The 22,626-nt window shown below is 41.1% G+C and overlaps 1 protein-coding gene across 1 annotated transcript in view; it reads right to left on the bottom strand.

The window, feature by feature from the left end:
* LOC112570382 (protein trachealess-like) overlaps positions 1–22,626 on the bottom strand; it is a 61,913-nt gene that overhangs the window by 6,559 nt on the left and 32,728 nt on the right. The window contains exons 2-7 of the mRNA XM_025248800.1: positions 18,428–18,666; positions 12,624–12,700; positions 5,258–5,347; positions 527–616; positions 178–225; positions 124–145 (exon numbers count right to left, since the gene is read on the bottom strand). Coding sequence (XP_025104585.1) covers positions 124–145; positions 178–225; positions 527–616; positions 5,258–5,347; positions 12,624–12,700; positions 18,428–18,666 — 566 coding nt within the window. The remainder of the gene's footprint in view (positions 1–123; positions 146–177; positions 226–526; positions 617–5,257; positions 5,348–12,623; positions 12,701–18,427; positions 18,667–22,626) is intronic.

A 22,626-nucleotide genomic window follows, 5' to 3' on the forward strand; every position in this document is an offset into this window, starting at 1 on the left:
TGTGTCATACAAAAATTTGCAAAGAACTAGAAAATCTGACATTCACAATATTAGTTTTCTGCAGCTTGTGAGTCCAGGGTTAATCACCTTGGTGTCTAAAGAAAAAGACTGTCAAGTACTAACCTCTGAGGTCGTGTCCTGGTGGGGTCATGCAGCGAGTTGTGCCCCCTGATGACGGCGACCCTTCGTCTGAAGAACCCGGAGAAGACAGACCGCTTGACGACCCTACAACGTAACAAGCACGTAGAAGGTATGTCACCACGTAAGTTAGTTTACAGACGGAGCGTTCTATACATGTAGCCATAAAATGTTGTGGGTATAACAACAACCTAAACACCCAACCCACTTTCGCAAAAAAAAAAAAAAATAAATAAATAAATAAAAAATAAAAATCTGCGAACATTGGTACTACCACACGTAATGGGAGTATTACCGCTACAACATAACAAATTCCGTTAGAGGTACCACGTGTAACGCGATTTGTGACGTTTATTCCCTCAAAAAGAAGCCAAAGTTTGTAACTCACCCTGAGGCAGACACAGCCCAGATGCTCGGCGAGTTCCGGATGGTCCTGCTGGTGGACATAGTCAAATATACTGCTCCCCGCCATTTCAACCTTCACAAACCAGAGGAAAAAAATTACAAAACTTCACATGCAGGTTGAAATTCAAATTTTTCGGAAACTGTCCACATACAAATGTTTATTCTTTTAACGGTGAGAAGGTGTGGAAATTTCTGTAACCACTGGACTTACACACCCAGACGTTAAAACAGATAAACATAGACATCTACCTATATAAACAACAACAAAGGTATATATATATAAAGTTTTTATATGTTTATATACAACCAGCGTTTATGTTTGAGCTGATTGCACTTTGGTGAATGTGCATTAATGAAGAGTATGAAAGTTGTAAAAAAGAAGAAAGAGAAGTGTGTCGAAACACCGACAAACAATGGTTACTAATGAGTACTTCGTGTTACAAATACGATATATCAACATTTAGAACACATCTGTGTGCTGCGGAGAGAACAAAGCAACAAGTGTTACAAAATATTCATGCATTATGTTTGCATTTCAATGATTTCAAAATTTGAAAATTTGAAAAATTTAAATGTTCTATTTTATATTATGTCAAGACAACCTCAACTAATCCTTTCTTAGAATATGTTTCAATACACTTGTGCTCATCTGTTTAACTCCTTGGTCGACTCATTCGAAGCACAGAACAAGGTGAAAAGCTTTCTCATTTCTCTCTCAGTGACCCCTAGGCCAACATGAAGGGTGGGGACAACAGCTAAACCGACATAAGAGAAAACTGATTACAACAAGGATGAAAGCAGCAATGAAAGGTATCAGATAACCTCTTGCACTTGTCTTTTTTCCCATTATCTTTTTTTTTTAAAAAAAAATCCATCATGAAGAAACCGTTGCGCAACAAAAAAGGAGAGACATAAATATAGCTGTAACAATAAAATATTTTTTATTTACATAGGAATTTTTTATTTGATTTTATCATAAAGCAACTTCCGCCCACGCTAGACCTTCAAAGTTTAATCTCCATGATTCGGTGAGACAATGCCTTGAGCCTGTGTCTACAAACGTGGTTTGGCCGAGAGGAGAGATAAACATCTCAACATCACAGGATGCAGTGACTTACTTACTTGTCCTGCTTTACATCAGCCTGCTTGTCATGTAAGGATGTTTGCAACTTCCTTCCATCATTTTATATATACACACGAAGCTGGATGATGGAAGCCCCGGTAAATAAACTCCCAACATTTGAAACTGAGATTTTTAATATCATAAATCACTAGGTATCCCAGGTCTTGTAAAACTGAGAAATGATAATTTTAAAAGTGAGTATGAAGGATACATGTATGAAAATATCCAAATATTATCAGAATATTCCGTAATCAAAATAATTATTATAAAATTTTACGGAACGATATATCTTCCAATACCGAAATGTGAATGATTTTTTTTTTTTTTGTTCGCATTAACTATTCCAGTGTATTGTATTCCCTGTTGACATTGGATTTCTGTGAACATTGTTGGAATACTAATGTTCAAAGGTGTATAAGAGAGCTTGACTACAGAAAAGAATTAAGGGAACAAACAATGAAAAAATTCTTTACTCTGAACGGCGTGTAGGCCAGGAGATACATTTTAATCAACCCTCCTCTATCAAGCCAAGTAATGAATGCTTTCCTGATTAAGATTGGAGTAGCCATCAGTGAGTAACAGCTAAGTTCCGGAGACCATCTTCTGATTCTGCTTGATGTATGGTTCACAAGATCTCTCATCTGCTTTTTTTTTTCTGTCTCTCTCTCCTGGTAAGTAATCCGCCAGTTCCATCGTAAAGTTATTACAATGCCAGCCTGTCTTTTTTGTGTTGCAATGACCTTAAAGATGCTTGTTGTAAGCAGAGGACTGATTGCAGCCGGGTGGCCAGGGTGTGGGGTCAGTCAAAACAAACAGCGCATCTTGAATTACCGCTGACAGGCGCAAGGCGCGAGGCCGGGGCAGCGGAAGGACCGCCAGCCAGGCTGTGACTGACGTCCCAATCGCTGGTCACCCTCGGGGCCCCGGCCACAATTAGGCCCCTGTCAAGGGCAGGCCCTGCTCCGGCCAGGGCTGTCGACTGTCCAGGCAGGGAAGCTCGAGGTGGGGGGGAAGTGGGCACTGGGAGGTAGGTCCCCCCGGACAATTAATCCTTTCTTGTCAGCGCCACCAATGAAGTCTGTCCCTCCGTGGCTTCTACCCCGGCCACCCTTCGGCTTCATTTGGTGCCCCTCCCTGGGGAACCATAAAGTGTGCTCCGTCAATTTTTCCTCATCTTTTCTTTAAAAGCCGACGGCACGATGTGCCGTGTATTTTAAAGGGTCCTTGCCCCCCCCTAAGGGTCCTGCGCTCCTGCTACAACCAAATTTTGTGCCAATAATTTTGCCGGTGGGAGTGGGGACAGGAGGGAACGAGGAAGGGAGACGACCGAGTGAAGAAGGGAGAGCATCGGCAGCCTTGCCAAGAAAAGAGTGCGGGCTCGGCGTTGGAATTTGATTAACTTAAATTCAAATGACCTCACGACTGGTAATCCCATTTAACCCCAAGATGGATGGCCCGACCGCTGTCGCTTTCAATGGCTCCTCCCTTCAATTTGCTCACTCGAAACATATGAAATTGTTGAGATCCGTCATCGTAAATTTGAAGGTGATTACCTAAGCCACTCCATTTGCCTTTCATACCGAAGACTTGCTCTTTAGATGCGGGGCACGGCAGGGGAAACAATCATCGTGCTTCTCTTCTTGCTGTGATTATTGCCGTCGTATTATTCAATAGTGCCGAGTGTGATTAAGTCCGGGCATTTGTCCAGTTAATCGCCAACAACGACCGAAGACTTCAAAAGGCATACTTTAACGAAATTTCAGGAGCCGAAACTCAAATTTCATGCGCAAGTTGAAATCGAAACTTTAAGGAAATTCGAGAAAACTTGGAAGTCCGCGCCGAATGGCGTTGCCAGCGCGCCTTGCTTGCCATCAGTGTGAGTGCAGAGAGAGAGAGAGGTCACTGAGAGAGACATGAAATGTGTGCAAATGGGCCGTCACCCAAATGCGTTATGTAGCTCAAGCTTTCTGCTATTCCCTCTGTACTGAACAGTAAAATGTTTTTATTGAGATGGAGTAAACAGTACTGTACTTGGAACGCCAGTTTCATTACTTTTTATTCGAACAAGTTCTCATCGTTACTAGTAGTAGTAGTGGGGGAGTCTTCTTATGAACTACATTTGTTATATACATAATTTAAAATTTTATATACACATAAATGTATATATATATATATATTATACACAAAATACACATTCATTTTTTGTAACTGAGGTAATCAAGGGAAAAGTGCGAACCGCAAGTCCGTAGTGGCGGTGTTGAGCATTTTCCTTCCAATGAGTAAGATTCTATGAGGACGTGCCATATCCGAACTGAATTCTGGGACGGAGGCAACATCTTCACGATAACTACTTCACGTAATCAAGTGTACGTGAAATGTACGTCAAAAAGCCGTGACCAACCCGTTCTGAAAACGAGAAGGTAGGTTGATTCTTCTGATAGGAAATTAGAGATGAGTGCCCAGAGAAAGGCCCCATTGACCGGTCCTGATCATCAGGTGCCAGATCCAGGTAGCAGATGGAGCGCTTGTTAATGAAACTATCTGTTGTAATTATTTATTGCATTATTCTGACCGCTGTTGCCCGTAATGCCAAATAACAAAAGTTCGCATGACAATTGCTGTGCTTCTGCCTCTGGACCACAAATTTTGTTCCCTAAACGTCCCAGTAAAAGGAAAAATGTCGGAAACCTGATTTCCCCCTTCCTCTCCAAAAGTCCCAGTGAAGACAGCTTCCCCCGGAAGTGTGACCTCAGAGATCTTGATACAACACTCGAGATAGTCGTCAAATATATTAGATAAGTTTAGCTTACACTGTATAGTGTCAGGGACTCCATTGCACGGTGGTTAGGTTTTGGGGAGTCGGGAGAATCACCTACCGAGCCATCCAACAAACCTGAAGTCAGCAGTCCAGTCCTTTCAGTCCCTGTAATGTTTATACCAAGAGTATACCGCCACGGCACGCGTACTTTCAGATTGAGAGATAGGCAAAGTTGATCTTGCGGCATCTCCAGATGGAAGATAAAGATACAATGGAGCTCAGGATGAATAATTTAAGGCGGTATTTGTCCTAGAGCGCAGGAAGTTTCCTACTAAATGTGTCATAAAAGCCTCCAGACGCATATCTCAAGGTCTGTCATAAAAAAGGACGAGAGCTTATCACGAGGTATTTATACATGCGTTGGTCTCACGAGACAGCGACTTGTCACAGTGTTTGTCGCTCGGCAAGACAAACTTCTCTGGTCCGGCCATAAAATACAGGATGGTTTCAGCCACACAACAGTCAGCTAGAGTCCCACAACTGACAAAGAAACAGTGGTAGGTCTACAACACATCACGTGACTACTATACCAGTACTATGTCTATCATACAACAGGCAACATTACAGGTGCTGGTTCAAATCCCTGTCGAACAAGTTGGAGGCTGGTCAAACCCATTCTGTTGCAAAGCTTAATTAAGACACGAGAAACTCCAAGTGGATTTAATTATTCTGCACCCATCACAGACTCGACATGAATTCCAGCCCTGGACTAACGAATAATTTTTAAAAAAAAACAAAGAGAGACATGGAGGTGGACAGAGCAAGCCACTCACCTGTGAGAGCCCGAGATATATGGACACAGTTTCGGATATGTACAAAAATCGTCCATCGTTTCCCAGGATGAAGGCGAAACCATCGAGAGACTGCAATAAGAAGACATACGGATAGTTTACTTATTTTTCGCTTTGAATCAACACTCTCTCTCTCTCACTCATTCTAAAAAGGGATGAGAGGAGATGGGTGTACACACACGCTCCTCCCACACTTACAAAATTAGCTCTGTTTAGCATGTGAAGATGATTGCATTTTCAAACACTTTTTGCTGTGGATTTTATCCCTTCACCTCCCTTTCACCAAACGATACATCATCCAAAATCAACGCCGTGGGTAAACTCTTTATACAGAATGTAGAACTTGCAAAAGCAAGATAGTTTTTCGTTTTGGTTTTTTTTTTTCACTCCTTGGGGACGTCTGCACAGAACCTTTAACTCTCAACTTCAAAATAAAACCAGTAAAATGCCAGCCGTTACACAAAATTGCAAAGAAATACTGAAAAAAATGTCGTACACAAATAAATAAAATTTAAAAACAATAAAAAAATAAAATATAACAACTTGGAACGCACTTCGCCACATGGTCTATGGAACACTCTGGGCATTCAGTGTCCAATGTGCATTTTTATGACCCCAAAAGCTCACTCAAACAAATAGGTTTAGTCTTCCAAAGAGTAATTACTCATTATCCTAACATTAACATGTAAGATGTTAGAAAATGTCTAAGTGCCAATATACGGTCAGAATTCTCATACACACTTTGTTTACATCTGAAATAATCATTGACATTAATTACTTTCTGAAAGGTTAGGTCTGTCCAATAATTTCCAAAGAAGCTATTTTTATGGAACAAAAAAAGTTATTAAAATTTTTGTCAATCGCAGCTTAAGATCCTGTAAATAGAAAACATGGTATGATTGCAGGGTGTACATAGTTGAAGTGGACTAGGAGTAAACAATATGTAGACAAGACATAATGTAATGAAACTAAAGTGGACATAGGCTGAAAGTCTGTTATACATAATTGCAGTAGAATTAATTATTTCAGTGTTCACACAAATAATCTTCCCACACAAGACAGCAGTGAATCCGTCCACTGACAGCAGAATGTTGTTGTACAGACGGAAACATAGACGGAAGCACCGCACCCAGTCATAGTGCAAAGTGTTTCTTAACAAAGTCACCTGAATACCGGTCTCTTGATCATTTACGATAATCTTATTGTAATCCAGCAGGCAGCAGGAAGAAACTGTTTAAGTGAATAGATCAGTTTAACGACCAGTTGTCAGCCTGTTAGTTGGACAGATCGTGCAAAAGCGCAAACACTTTACCGCCGCTCGCTAATCTCCGCCATTTTTGGGCCACGCGCGCCGATGGCCGTTAGCGGAGGTATTTCGTCTGTCCAAACAGTCAGTAATTTCTTCCAATATTTGCCCAGCAAACGTCTTGTGGTGTCACACTGCAGTTAGGTCTCCACCCGCCCCTTCCCTAGAACAAAAACACGCGCTGGCGAAATAACTCCGAACATGGCCGACCATCGTCGTCTTGCTCTCGAGTCGACGTCTTGGTGATGGTGATGCTGCTGTTGCTGTCCACGTCGCTTTAGCTAAGGATGATTGGACAGTGGATCATTGGTTTACCGAGAAACCGTCAACAGACGAGAAAATGACAGTGGTCAAGATTAATTGATTAACTTGATGTTCCAAAAAAAAAAAAAAAAAAAACAAAAAAAACAAACAAACAAACAAACAAAACCCACCAACCAAACAAACAATCAATCAATTAAACAAACAAACAACAAAAACAGACAAACAACAAAAACAGACAATCAAACAAACAACAAAAACAGACAATCAATCAAACAAACAAGCGCGCGGACACACACACCTGTAAACAAATAAATCTTTATTTACAATCCCAACTCGCTATCTCTCAACCATTCGTCCAACACAAATGTTGGGAGGAGAGCGAGGATGGTGACACAGGGTAAACAATCCCTAAATAAGAATAAATAGGAAATCTGTTCTGCTACAAAGTCAGGCGAGAAGTGAGGTTGGCCGAGATAAATATATATAAGATATTATACATATAAACACATACACAGACAGTCTTAATGTCAGTATACAGACAGCTGTTATTCAGTCCTCCACTCCATAGTACGACAAATACAATAAGATGTGACAAACTTTTCTCGGGGATTGCCGTTAGTTTCCTTAGTCTCTCAAGTATCCCGAATGTTGACAGACGCCAGTCCGTTGTAGCTACTGGCCGCGAGGACAAATATCTGCACAAGGACTCGAACTGTTGTCGACCTGTAAGGAGTCTGATTATTCATCGTCGTCGATGAAAGACACAGTGGTGGGACACACTGTGTGTTGATGCAGGCAGAAGTGTTTCCTTTCTGCTCTCGGCATCCACAACACCCATCGAGGGGGAGGGAGAGAGAAAGCAAGTGAACAAACGAGACGTGAAGTGAACAAGGGAGGAAGAATAGATTACGCAAATTGTGTTTACTTTTATTTTAAGGCAGACACCCGTGAACATCGTGATCTCGTGTTTCCTGGGTGTCCGCGTGAAATAGGGTGGCGGCGGCGGTGGTGGAAAAGGAGTCAACATGGCAGGGTGCCTCTCTTCAGGTTCAACTCCCCTGTCCCGAAAGAAATTTTTTTTTTGTTTTTTTTGTTGTAAGTATACCTTACCTGCTTCTGCTGATTTGAAAGCAAGGTTTCACTTAACCCCTGAGGGTCAAGGTCCTGGAAGTCACGCTTCAGAGGCTGCGACCTTCATTGGGGATGTTTGGGGGAAGAAAACAGCTACAGGGCAGACCAACAAACCTGAAGTCAGCAGGTTCGTAACCTTGTACAACCCTGCACCTTTCATAACAAGAGGGTGCAGGGATGACACACGTGCTTCCAGATTGAAAGATACGGGAGGTTGCTCATGCTGCATCTCCAGATGAAAGATCAAGACCTCATGGAGCCTAGGATGAATAATTTAAGCTGGTATTTTTCCTAAAGCGCAGGAAGTTCGCCTCTAAATCGGCCATTAAAAGCAAGATGCATCTCTCAATGTCTGTCATAAAAAGGACGAGAGCTTATCACAAGGTCTCCGGCGTGTTTATACATGCGTTGGTCTCACGAGACAGCGACTTGTGCCAGTGTTTGTCAAAGTGTTGTAATACAAAACACTTTTTTTTTCGTAAGTCTAAATTATAAGATTCTCTGAGGAGATAGTAATCCTCTAACTATATTTAACATCCTTTTTATGCATATTCGTGGTATCAGTATGTAGAAAGTTGTTATTCAAATACTTTTATAGATATAAGTACACAACCACCCACTCACTCCATTACACTTATTCATTAACTTAGTTTTAAATTAAACGATTTCATGAACTTGTTGCACTAATCTCTATCAATGTTACCGAATCTCACAGTAAAAAAGGCTAATTTGCAATTGTTTTTGTTTATTATATCGTAATGCGAGGTCCTTTCATAACGAAAGAGATGACATCTTCGCTGATTGAAAGATTAATGCCGTGGAAGATATTTTAGCATTTTTCTTAGAAAGAGAAAGCAAACTGTCCATCATGAACAAAACGCCAACGGCAACTTCATCTTGCGTGTCTTGCCATCAGACAAGACCGCATCACCACCGCAGGGTTCGAACTGCACGTGCAATCGTGAGATCTGTTTCAACCGTTCCTAGTCAAACGCTCCTTTCTCGGCGTCCACGTCTCCACATTGTCGAGTGGCTGTCGGTCCATTGATAAGCAAAAAATTAAGACCTAGAGCAGTGTGATTAGGGATCAATGCTTTGAGACGTGTGGGTTATAAAATAGAAACTCGATCAAAAATAAGGATAAAGAAGGGAGGGAAGTAGAGCTAAAGAGTTTCTGTGTACTTAGGTAAGCAACATTTAAAGACCGTCCCCAGTGGTGACACTGTGGTGTGTGAACAACAGGGCTTTGCTGATCACTGTTATCAATGCATCAAAAAAGTTTTAAAAAATTGTAAGGTTAATAGGCACTTTCCTTTAGCAAAACAGGATGGAAGGTCAGTCAAGTTTTTAAAGGATATGAAGAAAGAAGTAGGTTTTTGTATTAACATGTGACAAAATCAACCAAGTCTGTAACAGAGGAAAACGTGAAGAACACAGCAAAAGAAATTCAGTGGAAAAAAAAAACAGGTCGTGAAATAAGTCAGCTTTGATAGTGGCAGACAAGGAGGAGTAAACATGGTCAAGCGTCAGCTGGAGTACACTCCACAAGTAACGGAGTCATGTTGTGTCCACCCATTCTTATCCATTTATAAAGCAAGGAAAAAAACTTCAGAATTTACACTGTAAATTCGTAACAGTGTAAATGCGTTGTAATGTAAATTCAAAGCAAACATACAAATGCTCGAATGTTGTGGCATGAAAAGGATGGGAAGGCAGCGGATGAATAAAAAAGTAAAAAAGTGAAAACAAAGGCTTTTTGTATAACGGGATAACAAGTGGGAACAAGAGGTGTCAACTGGGGTCTAATACAAACTCAGAACATTGCTGTTACACAAATACAAACACTATCCAGAAAAAAAGCATTCAGGTGTGAGCAGTGTGGCACATAGAAACAGAAACCACCAGGGTTGGCCAATGTCGCCCTTGATAAGAGATCTCCCTTGTGACCAAAATAAAAATTCGTCTTGACATGTGTACTGCCACTAAACCAGTATTTACAAACCTTATGATTAAGTTTACTGAAGAAGTGTACCAGTCAAAAATACAGAGGACATCAAGGAATGTTTTACTGTCTGTGGCAAAGAATCATGCTTTAGAGGCAGCCCATGTCTCCATCCACTTATCCAACTTGGAGATGCGCTACTACACATGCGTTTGTCCACGTGCAAGTGCTATGCGTAGTCTGCTTACTAGCTGCGAGTGGCTCACACGTGAAGGCGTGAGGGAGGAAGTCATTTGCATGGTAACAAAGGAGAGAGAGAGGAGAAAAAAAAAAACCCTCCCGACAAGACCAAAATAGTCAGTTGGTTTCGCAGCACGGGGTCCGTAACAGCACGACAGGAATGCCTTTTCTGCCGGCCTTTTGTTGGCCGCTGGAAGCTCCCGCCCATAATTTGCTCATCGGAGCTGAGTTACAGGCCAGCAAATTGCCCCGAGACGTCGTTGCAAGCAGCCATTGAATATGACAAACATTGTTTCTCGGTGTTTCTCTGCTTCTCCGCCATCCTCCTCGCACGCTCCAACGACTTTTGCTGCGGAAGCACCTCTGGCCGTAAAGACGCTGATCGATGGAAGAGCGAAAAACAGCAGACGACGAAAAGGTGAATTTCTTTTATCGGTTGAGGGTAGGGGAAGGAGTGGTCGGGTTTCCATCAATAGCTTGTCAGATGGAATATCGAAAGTCACAAACAAAAGTGAACAAGCAAACAGCAGCCGACCATTTCTCAGAGACTGGTCGTCCAAGTTTTGCAGACGGCAAATCTGGGTGAATTACCTCCCGTTATTTTCCTTCCTTCCTTCCGTCCTTCCTCTTGCCTCCGGTTCTTTCACTCGAGCATCTCTTACAGTCACCTTCATCCACGAGGTTCCTGTCTTTCGAACTCTTCGACCTTTCCGTCTGTCCCCGCATCTCCGGCGCTGGCCACAATTTCCAGGGGCCATAAAGCTTCAATGGGGAACAAGTAGGAGAGAAATTAATTCATCGTGGAGCCAGCGAACAATAACGACCCGCTAAAAATTTGATTATTGGCCTAATTAGGGTACGTCTCCAGCGAGACGATCAATCAAAGACATAATACTAACGCCATCCACGGGGGCGGACACAGTTATTAATGTAGCTGAGAGGAGAGAGAGAGAAAGGGGAGAGAACTTGACCGCCTTCTCGCGAGTTGCGGCCCACAGTCGGAGGGGCCTCGCAGATTGAGGCTGAGCCGAGGAGGAAACAGCGGCAGCGAGAGCGGGGGAAACCGAGAGGACCACGCATGCGCATCACGTAGTGATCCCCCGAGACCCGGCTGGCAAAACTGTTTCTCGCAATTTAACAAATTGAATATCAATGCATCAGAGCTATGGTGCTGCCCCCTGTCACCTTCCGATGTGAACCACAGGAAAAGGAAAATTTCCGCTTTCTTCTTCCACACAACCACCCACCTCCACCACCCACCACCTTCTTTTTTTTTTATCTCCTGCCTTTTTTTCTTTTTTTTTTCTTTCCTTACTTTGAAACTTTTTTCTCGTATATGTATACCCTTAAATTTTGTTCCACACGCGTGTCTGCTGAAATAGCTTCCCTGGGTCTGAGGGCGTGTTTCAAATGGAATTTATTTATCATCCTTCGTTCCTTCTTTAGTCTGCATCTGTTGTCTGTTTTATTTATTTAATTGCACTTTGTTTTAAGTAGGAAAGACAACAGTACAGGGCAGTACAGCTCTTCGCGCCATCCGGAAGACAGGACAGCTTGAGGTTCGCTTTAGGCACCATCAAAGGAATCCTTTCTGATTTTTGAGCCCACGCAGCCATTATTTTCTTCGTCTTATAAGTTTTGAGATACGTTGAAGAAGGCCAATAGTAAATTTTATATCGTTAGTAACTTCCATACCCTCCCACCCCACCCCACCCATACAAGTCAACTTTCGGGGAATTTTCCAAAGCAAGTTCTATGATAATTACAGCTCTCAAAGTGAAAGTGAAGAGCTTGGGTTCAAGTCTCTGATATGAACTACGTAATCACGTCTGACAATTGTTTCCAGCCCCTGTCACTCTTGCGGCCACCGCGTGCCATAAAGTGGCCTCCCTTGACGCGGCGCTCGCCTCCTGCAAATCCTGGCCTCATCCCTACGTCATCAATATGCAGATGAGGAGGCCTGTAAACCAGACTTAGAAAAGCATCGGCTCGCCCTGCCAGGCTGCACTAACCCCCGACACAAGGAACCTGTGTGAATCTTATTAACAGCGTCCCGAGCTGTTCCTCCCGAAATGCTTCCGTTACAAAGTCTGCGTAGGTGGCGGTAACAATCATACATAAGCACATCAACATTAAAAACACTTCTTCACTTTGGTTTCACAAATAATCGACATCATACAGGTAAACCCCTCGTACAAGTTTTTAAAGCCATTTTTAGTGAATCTGATAAAATTTGAAAGCAACGGAAATGAGGCATTGGATTAAAAGGACATCGCTTATAATAATAATAATAATAATATAATAATAATAATAATAATAATAATAATAATAATAATAATAATAATAATTCGTTTCTATTAATTAGCGCTTGTGAACTTCTTTCTTTCAATATTTCTGCGAAATCTCTCTCTCTCTGTATTGTTCAGTTACATTGCTCCATATTGTATCGATGTAGATAAACTTACCTGCAGAATATGAGTTCCGTGATGAGATTCAAACAGATCGAGGGCGACTGATGAGTTACCCCGTCGTCGAGGAGGTCCTGCTGATGGAGAAGAGGCATTCAACAACCATTCAGTTTAGGTCTGTCTCACGTAATATTCAAAATTTCTGCATGGAAGCCTAATTATATAATTAAAATGATACAAAAATCACACATTTTATCTCAAAATGAAGTTCTCCAGAGCATAGAAACAAAATTAAATCCTGTGATACCTCAGAGAAAAGGTGAAATCAAGCACACTCGAGCATAATAGGCAATATTTGCAAACGTGCCGCGGTAATCTATTCTACTTTCTCCAGTCGACAGACGAAGCTTAATGGACTTGACAAAAATGTGCCAGACCTTTCTAATCAGATCACATCTCGCTCGAGGATCACGACTGATCTTGTTTTGAACATAATACTTCAAGTGGAACCGCTATTCTAGTTTTGAGTGTGAAAAATATTCAGAATTTATGAACGAATGTTATTACTTTTATCACCCTCCACCAGCCTAACACATCCGGGGTGGTTTTACTACACAATATAATAACATGATAGCAACACAAAAATATTGATAGTAAAATATATTATTAATAAATATAAATTATTATAAATGTATAAACTCATTGCTTCAACGTCAACAAAACAAAAACAAAAACAAACAAACAAAAAAAAAAAGAAAAAAAACAAAAAAAAAAAAAAAAAAAAAGAAAAAAAAGAAAAGAAAAAAGTCAGAATTATAAATGGTTAAATTCTCTGTCTACTCTGTGTATATTTATTTTGTTTTCTGGAGTGCGAGCGCGCGTATAATTGTATGTGTGTTTGCGCGCGCGCACAGGTGAATCCTACTCGCATACAAGGTGTGAGGTGCGATGCCCTGAAGTTACAAAGAGGTGGCGCTGCTGTACAGGAACCCGGGGTTTAAACATCGCCCATTATCTGTGGTCTTTACATCAGACGTTGTTCCGCGACAGGGAAACTGCGTCAGAGTGGATGAGGGCGATGGTGGGGCTGCGGGGTGCGGGGGAGCCACGGGAGGAGCAGAGATCGCCGAAGGGGCTGGTAGGGGGCGAAATTCAATCATGGGGAGATAAGCTCGGGCATGATAGGCAAAATTTACTGATTAAGATGTGACATTTATTGCATCACGCCGTATTAGCTGGTCTCACAGTCCTTCCGCCTGCTGATCGCCCCAGCGAATTGGGAGCGATCTCGGGGACAGAGTTATGGTGAATTAATAAAGCGCTAAAAAGTATTTTCCAGGCAAACTAAACCCGATAAACAGACAATGGGGTTTTCTCGATAGTTTTCATTTTCCCTCGTGTGGCCGTTTTTCTATTCCTCTAGCCCACGGTGGCGATTGAATGGGAGATGCTGTGGGTTCAATGCAGTCCGAATAACGAGCATGCTCATTGCTTCATTTCAAATCCTCGAACAAGATTGCCCGATCCCCAGCCATCGGTCAGCTTCGGGAAAACAGCAGTCTGTAATGAAATGAGAATGAAGCGCTTACCCACGCACGCACACATACACACACAACTCTATACACAGATTTGCTGGAGAGAAACTTTCTTTACAGTTAATGTTCTGAGTAATCGAGGCTAGGTAGAATACAATTCTTTGCAAAATCTTGGCTTTAAATAAATATTTTGGTTCATCTGTTCAAATGGTTGTAATCAAAAATGCTTTCAGCTCCATGCAGAACTTTAGGGAGTGAAACGTGTAAACAACTGTTTACTCATCAGACCTCAGGGTAGAAAACCCGAGATGGTCTAGAATACAGATTTCAAAGCCAAGGGGAGATAAGTGACAGGTCAAGAAACACTACAATGACCTCAAATAATAGCCAGACGAGAAAATTAAACTGCGGACGGTGGATCAGCTCGCGGCAATGTGTTTTTCAAGGCGACAGGCAGATGTTAAATTAATACCAGGGGTTTTCTCTTTATTGTTATTTGATGATGATGCTTCAAACTGTACGGTCATAACCTCAAGGGAGATTACCAGCTTTGGAGAAAAACTCACAAGAAGGCAACATTTTGCTTGAGGCTACACCAAGTCTCGTCGACCGACATTGTGAATTATGTTTTAAAAACAGCAAAGACTGTAGCCAGAAGTTTAAAAGATAACTCTTTAAGAGAATTGGAAGTTAATTAGAATTAGAAGAGTTGCAATTTAATGCAAGAAGGACCACTGCCTGACAGCTTGTTAGCATTGACAACTGATGTCTACATTTCTAGAGGTCATAAATGTGAAGCAGTTGAAGGCGTTGGGGAAGATTTAACAAAGATGAAATTTAACTTTAAGAGTCAGTCTGACGGAGAACAGACAATAGGTGAGGGTACGGATTTGAATGGAAGTGGCACAGAATGTGGTTTCTTACATTTATGAGGGATGGCTGCTAATTAAAAAAACAGTGCTGAATAGAGCTCTTTCATTTGGCGAATTATATTCTTTATATTATGCCCGAATAAGTTTATTTTATGCCTGAATGTTTTCAATAACATTGAAGTCCTATTGTTTTTGGTTATTGAAAGCAGAACAGGTTTTGTGAAAATGTAAACAAATACAAACAATAGCAGACTATTAATCAACCTGTAGATAAAAGTTGTGTGTAGTTTTCTTGACAACAGCTTTGTTTTAGACGCTCCCCCTATTTTATTCCTCAAACAATACTGTGGCAAACAGTGCATAACAAAATTGTTAAAAAAAAGACAGAGTTAGGATTTCAAAGATTTGATGCTTTGTCAATGTTTAAAATTACAAAGAATGAAAAATCAATCATTAACATCTTCTGCAGCGAGTAACCGTTTAACACATCCAGCTTCTTCCTCACATTGCATTTTTTTTTTTTTTTTTTTTTTACATATCTTAAATACTCTATCACTTTTTAACAAAATTCTGTCTTTCAATGCACAGTCCGTATCTGACTTGTGACGCAGAGGTGAATCCAATAAAATTATTAAAAATAAAATATATATCCTTCGCACTATTTCTAGTCGCCCACAAGACTTATGTTGTTGCAAACGGTAGTCGGGATGGGTGTGAAGACTATAAAGATAAGCATGTACAATCTTGAGTGCTGCAGCAGTTCCCAAATACGACCCACGCCAGACACGAAATTATTTCTTTATTTCACCAGGAATGGATCGCACTCCGACCAAAAAAAAAAAAAAAAAAAAAAAAAAAAAGAATAAAAAAATTGTGGAGCATCGGAGTAAAGCTGTGTCAGAGTACCTGCCTTGCTGTAGATAATCTTTGCCTTCCGCCATCATACCACCTACCACCCACGTCGCCAAGTAAATCAAATGACACAGCATCCACAGACTCCCAGCCACCCAGCCGTTTAGATAGATGCGTTACACGTCTTACTGATAAGAAAATGAATTGATTGATCCCAGCACACATGCCGCCTCTTGCTGCTGGAGATTTTTGACCGCTTCTATCTCGCTTTTCGTGACTTGCCATTATGTTGGATCGTGTGAGTCCGTTCGCCACTGATTTTACAGGCATCGGGAGTATCATAATGAAAAAGAGATCAGCAACGATTTGTGTACCAAGAACATCTTTCCAGCTTAACATATATGATGCTCATGATGTAATTGCTTCAAATGTGTTTCACGATCTGTGTTGTCTTGTTGTTGTTGCTGGCTAAAGACATCTTTAAGATAACAGACATTGCGAGCCGGAGAACTGAACTTGGAGACCAGGTCATTCTAATCCAGCAATTTCACGTTGGAGTCGCCTTAGAGTCTCGCTGGGTATCATTTTTTTCTGATGACTAAATAAATAAATCTCCTTACAAGATACTGTTTCCCAAAGCTGGGTATATACCCACGTCAGTTCTTGAGATATACTCTAAACACGTGACCATTCATAGCTAATGAACATCATCATGACATTGTGGATACATTTGACATTAACAAATTTTTTAATAATTATATTAAAAAAAGATTTTTAACCAGTGAGAGATATGTAACAATATGTTAATTATTCGCATCTATGTACAAACGTGACGTCACGAGTTTGGTTTCTTTATGTGCATGGGGACCATAGGCTTTTATCTCGAGGACTGATAACAATTTATTTATATTCGAGGAAACAGTATTTTGTACGGATTTACTCCAGTAATAAAAATTGCACCCCAGTTGATCTTTAAGAGTGAACTCAGCCTAATTGTGGTCTTGAGTCGTTACTTTGCGGTTTTTAAAGACTTTTAGATCTTCAGAAAACCACAAAGGAGAAGGCTGAGTTCTAGGGTAACTATAACTACGCGAATCATGTTTGTTTTTAAGATGGAACATGGAATGACAGAGTCGGAAAAATAATTTCAACGCCACACTAGCTGTAGTGATTTCTCAAGGCAAAAATCTACTGGAGTAAATTTTATAATAAGCCAGAAAGGATGTAAGTGGTCGTCATAAAGCGAAACAATTAGCAAAATATAGTACAAGCCATCGGCCGCTCACAGACGTTCTACAAGCTGACTCAGTGAGTCTTATAACTCACGAACATTTGTCTGGAAAATCTGAGAAGAGCTATTCTTCACTTTTTTATGCTGACATCGGCGTCAATCGCGAATCGCATCAGCCAACAGCGAGACGAGGGTGTGTGCGATAAATCGAGGCAGACCCTTCAAGTAGCTAGAACCTGATTGAAACGAAGGGAAAAGCAGGGGCAGAGAATCTTGCCGTGCCAACGCGATACGGTCCAGGATGTTTCTCGGTCCTGCAACGAGGCAGAAAGATAGGAGTCCCGGATGGTGTCGGGCTTTTCTCCTAGTGACGGGCTGCCCTGGTTCTTGGTCTTCGTCCTGTCTCGCCACTCCATCGTCTTGCGATCTGGTTAAACCCATCTCCCCCTTCATCCTCCCGTTACAGAGCAGGGGGTCTTAACCAGTTCCTAAAGCTCTCTACATTAACATCATAATAAGCACACCACGCAGTGTGTGATACTAGGACACTGAGCATTGTCTACTTGTTTTTTTTTTGTTTGTTTTATTTAGAGGGATCACGGAATTTTCGTGAGATGGTAACTTTTAAAAAAAATATGGCAAAAATTTAGGCGAGAGAATGATGCTCAAGAAAACTTGGTCAATGGAATAATGTTGGCAGAAAGATATGACGCGCGCAAAAACAAATGGTCACCGGAATAATGGAGACTGGAAAACGACAGAAGCAGAAAATTGATTAAAGGAGTAACGTAGAAGAGAATGTAAACAAAGGAAATTATCCATTGAAATAACAGGCAGAAAATAGAAATAAACAAAATGAGTCAATGGAACGATGTCAGAAAAAATGTCAACAGAAAAAATGGTCAACCTACTACTACTACTACTACTAACAACAACAACAACAACAACAACAACAACAACAACAACAACAACAACAACAACAACAACGCAAGAAAATGACATCAATAGAAATTTGGTCAATGGAATGACGTAGGTAGGAATTGACGTAAAATTAGTCAATGGACGATGTCAGAGAAAAAATGTCAAAAAAAAAAAAAAAAAAAAAAAATAGCATAGCAAGAAAATGACGTCAATAGAAATTGTTGTCAATGGAATGACGTAGGCAGAAATTGACGTAAAATTAGTATGGAATGACGTAGGAAGAAGAAGTGTTCCTCTTTGCTGTCAGCTGCGGTGCAGACATTTCTGTGGGTGAACTTTCGAGAAGCCGACATGACAGCAAGAGCAGTGATTATAAGTCAAAAAGGTAGACAAATAGGCAAAATGTCCACACACACACACCCTCAATCCTATCCTGCCCCGAACTCTCACCTTTGACGGTTTTGACGTGGTGGCCAGGATCTCGATTCCAAGGTGGATCACCGTGACCAGAAAAGTCCCGCAGTTTGAGGTAGCTGATGGACAGTCGGATTATGGAAGCTTTGTCCAGTTGACTAGTAATGGCCGCTGGCAAGGGAAGTAACTTGGCTAGCTCGTAGAACTCGTAGTTTTCTTTCCCTCGTCTGGACCGAGCCGCGTCACGTGACTTTTCCTTCCGCAACTCCAGTATGCTGCAAGCACATGGGACAGCAAACTGGACTAAGCAACAGCGGACTTAAGAATAAAACAGACTCAAAACTTACATAACGCTGAATCTTAAAAGAAATTTAAAGCAAGAACAGTTGAATGCATCCATTATTATTATGTTTTCGTGTTTTTCTTTTGAGTAAAGCGCTTTGAGCTCTCCTTTAATGGTGGGGAAAAGCGCTATACAAATAAACTTATTATTATTATTAACACTTGCACAGACCATACAACTTATGTAAAAAGTGCATACTTCACTGTATTAAAAATATTTTACAGTAAAAAAATATTTCATCATGACGGAAATGAACGCTTATTGCTGAGTATTTTGGGGTTGGAGAAATTCCTAGGGTTTGTAAGGTGAAAAAATAATTTAATATTGCGTAAAACTCGGTACGCTGCATAATGTTGAAGATGAGCATTGACGAGAAGCCTACGTATACATACATGTAAAACATTAAACATGAATTTGCTCATTAAAGAACCCACAGATATCAAAAGCATTAATAGTTGGAGTATCTTTCAGGCCAAAGTTAACGGGACAGCATGCGTTGATTACCTATTAGCTATTAAATTACAATGACGTAACGGTCATCAATTTAACATCAGAATTTTTTGAATTATCGTTCTATTGTTTAATTATTTAAATAAAAATAACTGTGTGTAGATACTTACATATCTTTTAAAAAAGTCGAGCTAACCAGATTCCTTAAACAATTCACACAAAAAAAAAATAAATAAAAATAAATAAATAAAGCGTGTACCTAAAATTAATACAGGTCACAGATAAAAAATGCCACGACTTCAGCCCTCATTTCCCTACAGCCTCAGAATTAAATACGCTGTAACTTTTAATGTAAGTTCTCGGTGTCTTTCTCTTTAGCTTAATTAATGTTTCACCTGTCATCTTCTCATGATGCTAAGGAAACAAGAACATTAAGTGACAGAAACATTTTTTAAAGAAAAATAGAACACGGATAAATGATTAAACTCTACGCCAGCAAATTTCATATGCAGTACAAATATAATGGAACCACCCACCATTAAACATTCAACTAATTCGGTTAAATGAAACAGTAAAAAATAATTTTACAAAGAATTTATGTATATTGAATTTGGGTAGAGCAGTAACAACACATTCGCGGCTCTAATTTTAAGTAATATGCTTTCAGGGAAATGAGAGAGAAAGAGAGAGAAAGAAAGAAATGACAGAAAGAGAGAAATGAGAGAGAGAGAAAGAAAGAACAAGAAGGAGTGAAGGCGGGACGATCAGGGTATGTAGACAGTCCAGCACATTTCCATGTACATGTGACATTACACGACACCTACTCTGACAGCACACACACACACAGACATACAGAGCAGACACATTTCTTATGACCTAAGAGCGGGAGGTAAACGTCCTCCGTACCCCGCCTGTACGCAATTTTTTTACGTCCGTAGTGACTTATGTCACGCATGCATGCACCGACACGTGTCCTCGTATGGTGGCCAATGAAAATGCAGTACCTCAAAAGGCTTAATTAATGACTGCTGTTCTCGGAGCTGCTACAGCGAAGTGGGTAAAGGGGGGTGCTTTTCGGTGCAAAAAGTGTAAGTTTGTGTTTTGATGAATCTTTTATTTTCTCTTTGGTAAACATGCTTTGTTATTTATTTCTGTTCTGGAGTACATCCCCCTTTCCCCTTCTCTCTGTGTGTGTGTTGACCTGCTAGCTCGACATCAATGATGAAGATAGCTCTTGGGGTTAGGGTTGTTAACTCTTAGTGTTAGGGTTCTGTTATTTTGGACAGATAGATAGATTGAACAGACAAAACGGTCAACGTCCAGGTTATGCTGGTTAGTTCGACTGTTCACGCATGCGTAGAAAAGGCCAGTCCCCTAACTAGTGGGGGAGGGAAAGTCAACTCCACCTTGTTCTCCTAAGGTTTACATCACAGACCTTCCTCACGGACAAACGGTTACAACCGCAAGCCAGAAGTGTATGCGATAATTGTAGTCATTCACTGACTTACACGCATAAACACACAAGTAAATGCATAAACACAAAAAAAATCATGTTCTACGCCGCCCACACGTTATTGTGTTTACTAAAAGTCTTTTTTTAAAAACCCGAAGGGAAAATGCTCATTTATGAATATGACGTATACGGTCTTTTTGTTTCATTCGTCAAATCCCAGCCGCCCTCCAGTTTGCCCTCGCGCTGCCCTCCACACATCTCAACACAAGACAAAGCCTCCAAAACAATCTCATTTCGTCGCCTTGTTTGGCGGGAGTAGGAGTGAGAGGAAGGGGGGCAAGACTCCAGAACCGTGACAGAGATAGATGCCACAGCCAGCACGACACGGACTGCACCGCCCGTGAAAAGCTACCTATGAATAAATTTGCAGCGGAGGGACTTGAGCAAATCAACTCAAGCTTTGGAGTAGAGAAATTTGATTGATGACGGCCATATTGGAAGGATTTGCTGTTTAATCAATTTCCGGGCGCGCAATGCTGTTAATGTCTCTGAAGAGGGTCCGCTGCAGAAAGTCATCCACTGCGAGGACGGCGCAAATGCGGAACATGGAAGGGTAGAGGGGGGGATGGATGGAAGGGAAGACAGACATCTCCGTCCTCACCCAGCAAGGTCTTTGCTGGTCCAGGCTCTGACCCCGAATGTCCTTTCATCTCAAGTGCAAAAATGTCTCCATTTCTTAACGATCTAGTTTGTCAGTCAGTAGTAGCTTATACTCGGTGAAATACCAGCTTGAGCTTATTTAATCTCGCACGCAGGCATGCGCACTTTTTGCAATGTAAATTGTATTTTGGAATGATAAAGAAGTTGATACTAATAAACTACTTTTACCTATTTTTTGCACATATCTTCTTCTTTATCTTTAAATCAGTAATTATTATTATTATTATTATTATTATTATTATTATTATTATTATTATTATTATAGCACATTTCTTCACTCGTTGCAAACTCCAAAAAGAGTACAACATAAAATGCAAGATGGTTGGGGATGGAGATGTGGTTGACTTGTGGAGTGAAAGGAAGGTGGATGGACAGATTTGTCGATTCAGCAATGTCTTGTTTTTTCATATATCTGCGCTCCATGAAAACATATATCACCTGGCAACAAGAGCACAAACAGCTGTTTATACCTTTAGTGGACTTGTACTCCAAGCCAACGAAGAACAGCTAACGGCACACATATCAAATCCATGTAAGTAGTAAGACACTAATTATTAACAGCATTTCTTAAGCTGAGATAATATGGATGTCTGGGACTTGAACTTCTCTTTCAAAAAGTACTTTACAATCATCATCATCATCATCGTCATCGTCGTCGTTGTCCGCATCATCATTCGTAAAAGGTGACACAAGTCTGTCATGTCAGGCATTTAACATTTCACGGAATTCCCAGTTAATGTAAATTGCCTGTCAGCTGGCATCTCCAGTTGTACAGCATAATGAAGCAGCAACGTGACATGGAAAAAAATTCTTTGCGGAGAAAGCCTACAGAACTGACCTCTAGATGTCGACACGGTACACCCCCACCATGAGGGACATTGATACAGGAAATCCACAAAACAGTTCTGAGGCAGAGAACATCGCAAGTGGTCACGAATACTCATCCAATGTGCCGTCCATTAAAATCAAAGAGTGAGTTGGCCTCACCATGACTGGGCGACGCCCGGGTAGATGAGGGAGGTGCCGCCCCACATGCGGAACATGGCTGCCATCGGCACTTCCCGGCCATCCACACCTGTGCTCACCTGGCAACACCGTGCCACACCCACAAGTACATCCAGCTGTCCATGCAGACAAGCAGCTGAGATTGTACTTAAATACCTCGCCCCACGGTCCTCCTGATGTCCTTCAAACCGCATACGCCTCTCATCTTCGCTTGAAATCCGCGGCTGGCTCGCTTGATTTTGGCTGATGATTCGGTTATATTGG

This window comes from Pomacea canaliculata, linkage group LG8, assembly GCF_003073045.1.
Source record: "Pomacea canaliculata isolate SZHN2017 linkage group LG8, ASM307304v1, whole genome shotgun sequence".
In the NCBI taxonomy this organism is placed as follows: Eukaryota; Metazoa; Mollusca; class Gastropoda; order Architaenioglossa; family Ampullariidae; genus Pomacea; species Pomacea canaliculata.